A 12,114-nucleotide genomic window follows, 5' to 3' on the forward strand; every position below is an offset into this window, starting at 1 on the left:
AGCAGTCATCCGGTACCACTTAAAAGAATATGATCCTCTCATTTAGACAGCTATGATTAAATATTCCCCTTTAAGTCGCACCCATGAGGTGCATGTTTTAAAATTCAAACTCTATTTACTGCAAAAGCATGACGTTAAAGGATTCAAATCAGAAGGAAGCGAAAGGGCTAATTAATGGGGCTCTTGAAAGCCCAGGATTCGGTTATCTGGGGATTGATTAGGGTCAGCTGAAAATAGCAGAGGCAAAGCCTCCGGTAAAACAAGACAAAACAAACCATGACCGTGTCGACTATTCTTGCCGCTCCTCCACAGGGACGGGTGCGTGCTGGGATCCTAATAAGGGACTAACTATACATGAATGGATGTGAAAATGTATGGGCTGATGTCTTTGGTTACATTCTGACTGTCAGTAAACGACTTGTTTTCCACTTCTCTACTCTAACATGACCCTGATTCATTAGTTTTAATTGTGTGCAAACATCAAAAGTCAAACATTTTCTGGAATTCTGCCTTCGCTCGCAAGTCGGGTTTAAATCCTTTGTGCCGTTTTCAAGATTCCAACATATCATGTCCTTCCAAGCGCTATCCTTCTCTAATGGGGGTCTCGGCGGCACGGCTCTGGCGATGAGCAGGGCGCAGGAGGAGTTGTGGAACCAGTCATGATGCTTGCCAGCACAGCGTGGTGATGCGTCAGTGCCTGCGTCGTTTTTACTTGGTCATTAGTGCCTGCTGCACAGTCTGGGAGGAACGAGAGATGCACAAATGTGTCTGGATTTCAAGACAAGCCACAGAAGAAAAAATAACAAAACATTGCGTAATTGCGGAGAATGATCGCCTGAAAGACAAAGGTCCAGCAGAGAGAAAGCCCATGCCAGGCCATGTGACTGTCTGATGGTGTACTATAGTCACTGTCTTCTCTGCATTTTTTCTTTTTTTTTTTTGAAAGAACAAGGTTGAAAAACAAGGTTGCCCTCTTAGGTAAATGGGCTTTTCGGAAGCAAATTTAAGCCCTCATCACATGCACCTGCAAACAGCTGCCCTCTTTGACCACATGCCCCGGTCAGCGCCTGCAATAAGACAGTCCTGTAATCCAACGGATGAAGACCTATCCAGGCCACATGGAGATTAACAATCTGCAACCAGTGATGATGACAAAAAGAGAGGCTGGAAAAAAAGGAAAAAGGATGAAATGGGACACACTGTCAGAGATAATCCAAACCCCTTCTTATTTTTCCAGCAGCTCTCGCCCTGTGTAAATCCCAATTTAACTCGGACCAAAGCCAACGTTTACGAGGCACGGATGTTAACAGCGCTAATCCATCTGTGTTTTGCTCAGTTTTGAAGAGATTACACAATGGCCGCTTTTGTTACTGATACAAGATTAGGTGAATGACAGATACATAACACAAACAAACATCACAAAATCCCTGTGCCAGCATCAAACTTCGACACCGGTGGTCTTTTCGGTTGTTAATCTGATTTATGGGTGTTTTTTGGTAAGGAAACATGTCGTTGCTGCCAAGAGATGAGCAAAGAGTCATGGGAGAAATATGTGGCTTGAGCAACAGTTACTTTTTTTTTTTCTTTTTTTCTCAGCCCATGGCAGATGAGGTAGAGATACAATGCTGTTTGGTTTCCACTCATGCCAAGACGAGGTCTAAAATATGGGGAGTGGAAGATATTTAAACTTCAACAAAAACCACAGAGCAATCCTGCGGGCAATAAAATATTTTCTCATCCCTCCCCCATTGGCCCCTGTGAACAAAACTCAGCGACACAGACATTTTCTTCTGTTGCCGTCTCTGCAGTTGAGGTTCTGTTCGTACAAACTTTTCAAACTTTTTTTGAAAGGAATCAAACACCGATGTCACTGATAATATTCTAACAGTGGCTTTCGCCAAGACTGAATTTGGGAATCAATGAGATGATGCTGAAATATATTACACAAGCATCCAGGGGGTCGGTGGCCACGTTACACGCTTAGGACTGCTTCGAACCAGTGGTCTATCTATGCATGTTGTACCAAAACAAGCATGTTATCCATTTTCCATGCCTCTGCCGTACTGTCAAACAATTCCATGGACAGTCCAAAGCAAATAACTCACAGTTGTATTACAGGTTAATGTTTGAGGCGCTTTCATGGCGCACATGTTTGAAGTCTGCTGAGAAACAAGGTCCTCAAATTGCATTTCTGTGTGAGTGCATAGTTTAGTGGGAACAATAAAAGTAAAAAAAACAAACAACTATGGATCAAAAAATATTTCTGCATGAAAATGATCAACAGTCATCTAGAATTTTTTTTTCTAGAATTCTGCTGTTTCTACAATTGTATGATATAGTGTCACTTCAACTATAGGCACTTTTATGTTGGAATGATGGATTGATTTTTATTAAAACAAACAGGACTTTTTTTTTGTTAAATATCACTTAAAACATAGAAACTATTTATGATGCCTTAGTCATTTATTTTTTGCAACTTTTCAGATGCATTTTATTGTTATACCCTTATCTCAGATTTTTAATCTTACAAAAGTTAATGGAAAAATAATATTTTTAAACTCTGTGATTTATAAACAGAGAGAAATAATTTTAAACAATTTAAATATTTACTGTGTGAAAATGCATTTTTAAACAAATTCATAAAAGTCTGAAATTTGTGTGCATTCAAGTATGAAAAAATGCAAGATATGAAATTAGCATTAGCATAACAAAGAGTCATCTATTTTATGCCAAAAAAGTTCTGTCATTCAACCACAGAATGTTATCAAACTCAAATGATGTGGGAGTGTTTGTTTTAACACATTGTATGTATATGTATATGCATATATGTATATGTTTATATATGTATATGTTTATATATATATATATTGCAAGTCAACAAGATCTAAAGTGCACAAAGTTGAAGAAACTAAAACTCCTTATAATTATAAATGAAGAATCGGTCAGTTAAAAAAAAAAAGATAATGAAAAGAACGAGTGAAATATTAAAAGTATTTTGTTAAATCAAAATTTCTATAAATAAATGCATGTTAAATGAACTCTTGATGAATAAATGTTTCTAATGTTATCATGAAGGTCCTACCAGCGATGTGGCCAGACTACGTGGAGTGGCTGAAGATTCCCTCTCTCATCGCCACATGGACGAGACATGGGCTGAATCTGCAACGTCTCCTGACGTGGTGTGACACTCATCGGCTCCAGGGACTGTTGTGGTCCTGCCACATTGACAATCTTCTCAGGTGGCTCTGAGTCTATTGTGAGCTCTGGACAACTGCAGGGGTTTATTATAAGGTCATTAGTTAAGCCTCCATATCATGTACTCATGGTCACTTTTGTCATAATTTCTCAAGAAGCAATCTTGGCCATTTTGTTGCATAAATAGTCTTCAGTGCTACAGTGCATTACCTTGGAGCTGATGTTTGAACGTGGCTTTGAGTAGCCGGAGCGTGGATATCATCACACCGCACTGAATGCCTGAGACGTTTGTGTGCAGGGAGGAATCTGATGACGAAAGGGAAAAAGCCCTATAAAACAACATCAGAGAAACTATGGAAAAACTATTTTAAAAAATTAAAAAACACACTATGACTGTAAACACATTCCTAATTCAAAGATGTTTTTCCTCTAACCTTCGTTGATTTCTATAATGAAAAACAACATAAGGAGCAAATAATTCATAGGCAACACCAGTCAGAACATTACATGTTTGAGCAAAATAAACAAAAAAGGTAACTAAAACCACATTTAAAAAAAGAAAAAAGGGGCCTCATGTGGCATTTCTCTCTCCATGGTCTTAAAATATGTTGAGCACACAACCGGACTGATGTATTTTGCAACCACGACGATTATTACAAGTTAAAGAAGTTAAAACAAGTCACATTTTCACATAATTCACTGCCAAAAGCAATCCATAAAATGCAGAAAGCACTTTCTCCGTTCTCTGCGACTGCACAGCCCATGCGCTGCCTCCATGGCACCGCGAGTCCTAATTGTAGGTTGTGTGATGGACGCGAGCCAATTAGCTGCTTGAGAGCGAGATTCCCCCATGCTTACTGACGTACTATTATTTTTTGCAGTGGAGCAGAAGCGAAGGCACTGCTAAAATTTTAAATAACATACCTTGCACTCCCTTAAGTGAGCATTATAAAATGACAGATATATGGGACTACCTTTAGTATGGTATGAATAAGTAAAAAAAAAAAGAAAGTCTAAACATTTACAAAAGCAGTTCAAGATACAATATAATTGTCCAAAGATTAATGAGCAGATCATTAACAGTAAACACTAGGCTGCTGATGCAAGCTTCCATTACAGAAAGATCTTCATTTATTTACAGCCTTTTTTAAAACAAATAATTTAACATTGCTACTCTGTAACAAGGTACATTTGGATAAAATAAAATAAAATAAAATTCAATAAAATAAAATAAAATAAAATAAATAAATAAAATAAGTACAGATTATTAAATTGACTTGAATTAAGTGGATGTCCTAAGTGGCACTTGTATGTGTATTTCGGTGAGCCAAAAGTCTTTGTGGTGTAGGGAAGCAATACAACATGACGAACTACTAACCGATTTAGCTCAACTTCCCACAATATGTTTATAATATACGTGGATCCTTCCAACCAAGTGCTGGAGAACTCATCGACTTCAAAACAAAGGGGGCTGTAAAGGCAGTCAAGTGTAAAGAGAGTTTCTCTCTGAGTTACAAACAGATGGCCGCCTTGACTCACCACAATGTTGGGTGTAGTTCTACCGCCCACTTTTTCCGAGTTAGTTGTGTACCGGTCATAAATGATTATACGGAAGAGAAAGCAAAAACGTTTTTTTTCCTCTGTTCTCATTGGTTCTTTATCTTCTCAACTGTGTTAAGAGCATTTCCGGGTATAGGACACAAGCGTGCATGTGTTTGAGCATTTTGACTGCACTTTCATCTAGATGAAAACAAGTTCGGGAAGCGTTAGTCAAATACAGATAGGTAAATTGTGGTTTGAATGGAAGAACCTTCAAAGAAAGCTGTTAAAGCCACAAAATAAACGTCCACAGAGCATTCTCCGTTCACTCTTTTGAAGTTGTCGTTTCAGACGCAATGCTCTAATCCCGTATCCATTTCAGTAAATATGCATTCAGCAGCAATCAATGGCCATCCAAATATGAAACGGTGCCATTATTATTCTCCAAACGTCCCTGAGAAAGACAGAGTATCAATGAGAGCAGTCACTCAACAGTTCACCTCCATTAGATTAGCCATTCATAAAAGTGCAAGGGAAGAGTTTTCGCAATGGATGAATTAACTAACAGATGTGGACAGGAGAGCCAGGCTACATAAAGCTGCACTAAAGAGATGACAAGAAGGTGGTTGCGGCAAGGTATGAGCGATGGAGCTGCCTCGCAAGCTGGGAGGAAAATTTCATTTCGAGGGCCATTTTGAAAATTACATGAGGAGGTTTTGACTAGGCAATAAAAACACAGCCGTGTCCACCGACAGGAGAGGGAGAATGCCACCAATTAGCTTATTTATAAATCAGGCGCAATTTCAGTGATGACTTTTACCTTGCATTTGATTAAATGTGAAAGGATGGTTGGAGAAAAGAGGGAGGAAAGAAAATCAAAGTCAAAAATCATTTCATCTAATTTCCTTTATTGGCAATAATCACAAGCGGTCTCTTTTTCCCAGGCTAATGAAAAATTCCATTGATCTTGAGGTTGCCCGTTGCGACGGCTTAGAAGTGGAGAGAGCTACATGTGATGTGAGACGTGCAAACTTTCTCCAGCAGTTCGGGCAGTTCTTCTGGGAGCCTCAAGACAGCTTAAAGGAACTGGGTTTATTACAAGTTAAGCTTAATGTTAATGTAAAATTTGTTCCATAATGTTGAATAACACCAAAAAAAAAAAAAACTTTAAAAATAATTTTTTGACTTTAAAAATAAATAAAAAGAAAGTTATTACAATGAGGCACTTATAATTAAAGTAAACAATGCCAGGGCCAAGTCCATTTTTATTATTATTTGTATCTATTTTTAAAATTTTTATTACTACTTATTTCTATTCTTTGAATTGTAGTTGTTCAGATTATCATTTTTATTTGCCGATTATAGCAAATATTTAACCCACTGAGTACACTACATTTTTGGCACAACTCAAGTTGGATCGAACCTTCACTACCGTGACAATTGCTATTCAAAGACTCCTGCAAAAATAATCATGGTTTCCAAAAAATAAAAAATAAAAAATTAAGCAGCACAACTGTTTTCAACAATGATAATAATATGTCTTAAGCATATTAGAATGATTTCTGAAGGGTCATATGACACTAAAGATTGGAGTAATGGTTGCTAAAAATTCAGCTGAAAAATTCATTTAAAAAATTCAATTCAAAAATTTCTGAAAAAAATCAGAAATTACATTTTAAACTATATTCAAATAGTTGTTTTAAATTGTAATAACATTTCACAACATTGCTGTTTTTTACCCAACCCAAATTTTGAATGGTACTGTACAATATTTAAATACTATGGCTATAAGCTGTGTATGCTAACAGCCCCATTAATGATACTGTAAGCATTTTTTTTTCTTCTTAAAGTTGAAATTATTTTCTGTGGTAACAGACATTATACCACAAATTCTGTCGATTAAGCAAAACTTGTATTGAACCTGAAACATCCCTATAACACTCTCAGCAAAAGCAACTTATCACGCAAAGGTTTAATGCGGCCAAGTGTGTCGTTTTGAAAGCACCGTCGCAAGCATTAGTCTCATCAGTGTGGGTGCCCTGTAGGGTGGCTTGACAGAGGTCCGGTATGATGGGAACAGGAGACCTGAAGAGAGCCTCTAAGATGTGGACAGAGAAGGTCATTACAGCACATTAACATCTACATTCATTATTACCAACTGACCTCATAGTCAAACGCCAAACTTCCTGCCCCAACTGTGGCATACATCCTGGACTTCAGTCCACTCGATATGACACTGAGAACGAAAATATCATACCTCTGATGGCCATGGAATGAGGACTCCAAATTCTAATGACAAAGACTAACATGCAGTACAGCTAAAGTAGGTCACAGGAGGTAACCAAACAGACGGCTAGTAGAGGTTTCCAGCGACACTACAGCCTTGCCCCATTTCCATTTAACGCAGATGATGGATATGATCGTATCGGGTTGTGGAATGCGTAAGCGATGACAGACTTTCCGTATTATGTAATGTGCATATGGCTTACCAAATCTGACATAGAATGGGCAGATTTTGACACAACTGCGCAAGCCATGACATCTGTCATGTGAAGCAGACACATAACAGCCTGATCACTTCAAACAAAGCCTCGACAACTTAGTCCTCTACAAGCACATAGCTGTTCATCACATCTAACAATCATGTAGTAGGATGTTAGATATTAGCAGTGGCAATGTATGCGATTTTTTATTTTAAACAGAGATAACTGTTTGCTTAATGGAAGATGGAGGATGGAAGTTATAACAATTTGTGTGTTGTTTCTACAAAGACAGAGCTAAAGGCAAAAACGCCCCGTTCTGTTTCAATTACATGTTTCTACAAATGTCCATACTTTGCTTAAATGTTCTCTTCTTTTGTTAACACTATTGATGAAGCTGAGCAGGTGTTAGCATGATGAAAACTTCCTTTCTGAAGTGAATAGAGGTCTTTGTTTTTTCAGACAATGGCCAAATTCCAAAAGGCATTTTTGTGATTGTAAGTAATGCATTCATCCTACTTGGCACTTGGCAAACTTCTCAGTTTGCTCTTGCACAACACTATATCAAAAGGAAAACATCCCTATCCTTAATGTGTTTTCCTATTTGTTCATTTTTACACATGGAGAAACAGAGAGAAGTTGATTTTTTTAATGAAAAATTAAAATTCTGTAATTTATTTTTTTTTTTTTGTGGAACACAAAAGAAATGTCTCAGAATTTTTTCCCCCACATATATTGAAAATCACTGGTATACAGCGTTGTTTGGACCGCCAATTTTTTCAAAATATGTTGTTTTATGTTCCACAGAAGAGAGTAAATCATACTTTGGAACGACACGAGGGTGAGTAAATTATGACATCATTTTTAGTTTTGGGTGAACTATCCCTTTAAGACAAAAAAAAAAAAAAGAAGATTTATTCACCACACTAATGACAGTAATCAGCAATAAGCATTTGATTTGCAAAGTACATTTCCAAATCAAAATGTAACATTATCGTATTTCTTCGTATAGGGTGTTCCAAAGCAGCCAGTATGAGAGAGTAAAGCTCTGCACCCTTCAGTATCTTGAGTATTCACTTCAAGTGCTCTGTAAGTGCTTTTGAAGCGAGCAGGGCATATCGATGCTCACTTTCGAAGGCTCTTTTGAGACTGGAAAATGTATACCTGGTAATATACTTGATTAGATATTTCCCCTCGTCGAGAGCAAACAATCAAAGAAGGCCCATTTTTACTTGTGCTTTATAAATACCTGCGTGTCCTGATTACATCATGGCAAAACCTATGGCCACAAGCCAGCTGCTTGGGACAAATCTCCGAAGCCATGGGCTTTATCCTTGATTCATTCCTATTTATCACGGTTCGCTCCTAGCACTTGAAAGCGCCATATGGACTCAATTGTGGTTCGTTCCTGGCACATGTGATCTGGAGATCAGACGCATGCCATACCTTTGGGCTTTACCATTGGATTATTTTCACAGGGCACATTTTGAGGAGTCCTCGTGCCACAAGGATGAAGATCCCTTTTGAAAATGTCCTCTCAGCACAAGGTGGTGGAATCCGATGTCAAAGAAACAAATGAGAAAAGGTGCCCGCCAGATGTTTCACCGACAAGATTAAACGCTCAGCGGTTTGATTAAGAAAGCCTGTCTCCTCATCACCCCATCCTGCCCACATTAAGGCTTAACAGCAATCAAAAAAGAGAGCGCTACGGGATGAGTAGCAAGGCGCATGAGGATTTGGAGCTCGGGTGCCAAGTGATGAGTTTCTGACCGCTGGTGGCCACCGACTCCGGCGATAATCAAGGCCTCCGCGGGAACCTGAGCAAGTACGAAAAGCAGAATTAGCAGAAGTTCAACATCACAAAAGCAGCTTTTATTACTTATGCGTATTTACAAAATAAGCTCGCGTTGGGCCAGCAGCGAATTTTCCAATACATTGGAATGGTTTCCTCGGCCGTCCAGGGATGAAATTACTGAATGAAGTCCACAACTCGATGTTCTACACACATTTCTACAAAAAACACCCACACGGTTCAATTAAATAATGTAACCCACACAACTATGAAGCCGTGGCACTGGTTTATGTAACAAGGTAATCGGTGTCTTTGATGCGACTTTATTACTTAGATATGGGACAGAGGCGCATAATTTCCACTGCGCTGTTCCCTTTGAACCGTTCTGAGACAATATCTACAGCAGGATATCCTGCCATCTGCTTCAGTAACAGAATCGCTCCACCAGTCAGTCATTGGCGGCAGGCCGCCGTACAGAGAGTCACATCCATGCCTTTGAACTGCTTTTTAAAAAGCAGCCAAATACCCTCTTTTCCCCACCAACTTTGAAAAGTAGCTTCAGTTATCTGTGCTGAGTTAAATGGGCTAATGAAAACCTGGTCCTCTTGACAACGAGTCTACGAGAGATTCCTGTGATGGATTTTCCCCTCGATGAGCTTGATAGCACTGTGGTCCCCGTCTTAGGAGGAACTGTCATTGTTTTAGATCACAGCGTTGGGATCAATACAGTGCTGGCCATCAATCTTAGCACTCCGATCGGGTGCGTGGGACTTTCTGCAAACATCTGATGCCAGTTAAGTGCTATGGAAACCAAATGCACTCTTCTGCCAGAGCGGAGAACAATGGAAATCAGAGCAGCATTACATTTGACTCCTTCCAGGAGTGTCTTTGTGATGTGGCGGCTCCGTAGGGCTGAAACTCTTGAAAGGACACCTGATTGTCATGTGACTTTATGCAAACATACCCAGTTGGCCTGTTGTGTTTTAATACAAAGACTAGCCTTTAATAGGGGCCACCAGCGTTGTGGATTGCGGTGATTGATGATGTGGTATGGCCTCGCTCAGCTGGGCTCCTGCTCACTAGGGTCAATCGCGATTGAATTACGCCTATACGCAGAAAGCCAATTAATAAGTGAGGTTTGATGAAGTTGATCCAAAGGATACTGTGAGGGAATAGAAGCCTTTTAAAGAGAGATTTCTTTGGATTATGCTACATTCAATGAGATATTACAAAAGATGTTTTCATTCTGAGGTTACTTTTACCTTGTTTATTTTTCTTTATCGTTCTCCACTAAATGGGGATGGTGACTGTGGGCTAACTTTATTTACTTTAGTGGGAGTTTCCTTTTACTAACCTTTATGGGCTGTCCTCTCGTGACTATACATACTATATAAGTATTCTTGACATCTTGCAGTCTGTCTTTTGTTTTCCACAGCATCTATTGTGAATACGGTATGGCAGTGCAGCCATATTTTCATAATTATACAAATTTGACTTCTTTTTTTGTTTGTTTTGGCAGAAAGAGAACAAAAGATTTAAAGAAATAAGAAATACGCATCACATAAACAAAGGACCAACAGGAGCCCACCTGCGAGATATTTCAATACTCTGTTTCTTCTCTTGTTTGTCTCTGGGAATATTTTTAAATTCTTAAAAGGCTTGCACAAAGTTGGTTGCTGAGAAAAGAACCCAGGGCATGTTGACGGATGGCCGGCCATGCATATAATCGTTTCCTTACACTCTGTGAGTTTGCTTTGGAAGGGGCGAATTACCATCTGAAAATGAGCTGAGAAACACTTTAGGCGAGAGCCCTGCGTCATCAGTGTCAGCTTACTTACAGCGTCTCTTAACCATGATACAGACACACACACTCCCAAATGTGCACACACACACTAGTGTGGACCAACATTACTAATGTCATCTTAACCCACATTTTACACACAGGGCAAATTTGTCATCCAACCAAGCGTAGGGGCACATCCATCCCTTCATAGAAAACTAAACACACAACAAACAACACACAACACACACGCAGATACACAAACACTAAAAGACAGAGGGAGGAATTCAGTAATAGTGTCCACTGATTGTTTTTTTGTGTGTTTTGTTTTTTGTTTTTGCACATGCTATATATTTTCTGATTCATTGAAGGAATCATGCAAACCAGGGAATAGCACAAAAAAACAAAACAAAAAAAAAACACCAATCTGTGCTGAACGCAATTTGAAGACTTCTGATATTACATTTCTTTCAAATGAATTTCAGGTACTAGCATATCATATTTATCATACTTCAATACTTGAAGCAGGCCAATTTTGGGAAAAAGGTGCAATGTATAGTAAACATAATTTACACAGACAGGAGACATGTTTGTTCATTTTTATAGTATATTTAGCACCTGGTTAAATTGGATTTTGGTTGGTTAGTGAATAAAACACAGGTTTTTGCACTAAAATATCAAATTCAAATGTCTCGAATTCGTCCACAGCAATGCACGACTTTAGGGCATAAATATATTTCCATCAGTGCACTGTTATTTCATTTAGTTTACATTTCTAAAACACAACTGCAATTATTTTCCATAACAAAAAACTGGAGCTATGTTATCCATATAGGTGCATTTCAAAAAGATACAGCAAAGTGTACACAGCTGTTTTAGTGATGATGAACAGTGAAACGTGACCTCAGTGGTGTACGCTGGTCTGGCTCTTCTAAATCACGAAAAGCAAACTTCAAAACACAAAGCGGCTGGATATTTATTTTAAGTGTGCATTAAAAATCTTGATTTTGTCAACCAAGAATCTACTGACTAATGCAAAAAAAATCATGCATCAGAGGGATAATGCAAAACATGCCTCGCTCAGACCTGGAGATAAACATTTTAGATATACAGATTGAAAGAACAAAGAGAAGACGAAAAAATAATGTACTGCAAACATATTAAAAAAGAAAGATGTAATGTTGATATGTGACATGACACTTTTATGCTGAGCTAATGCATATAATAAAAAATAAAAAAAACATGAAATTTTGATTATTTTATATTTTCATTTTATTTATAATTTTAATATCTAATTAGATTTTACATATTGTATTAATATAATTTTA

At 38.3% G+C, this 12,114-nt stretch overlaps 1 protein-coding gene across 4 annotated transcripts in view; it reads right to left on the minus strand.

Annotated features, from left to right (window-relative positions):
• Nucleotides 1-12,114, minus strand: part of LOC107709416 (glycosyltransferase-like domain-containing protein 1) — a 41,167-nt gene that overhangs the window by 10,862 nt on the left and 18,191 nt on the right. For all 4 annotated transcript variants that reach the window (XM_016513873.1, XM_016513874.1, XM_016513875.1 and 1 more), the window contains 2 exons: nt 3,406-3,501; nt 3,083-3,271 (listed from right to left, as the gene is read on the minus strand). In XM_016513873.1, coding sequence (XP_016369359.1) covers nt 3,083-3,271; nt 3,406-3,501 — 285 coding nt within the window. The remainder of the gene's footprint in view (nt 1-3,082; nt 3,272-3,405; nt 3,502-12,114) is intronic.

This window comes from Sinocyclocheilus rhinocerous, unplaced genomic scaffold (assembly GCF_001515625.1).
Source record: "Sinocyclocheilus rhinocerous isolate Xijiao unplaced genomic scaffold, SAMN03320098_v1.1 scaffold416, whole genome shotgun sequence".
In the NCBI taxonomy this organism is placed as follows: domain Eukaryota; kingdom Metazoa; phylum Chordata; class Actinopteri; order Cypriniformes; family Cyprinidae; genus Sinocyclocheilus; species Sinocyclocheilus rhinocerous.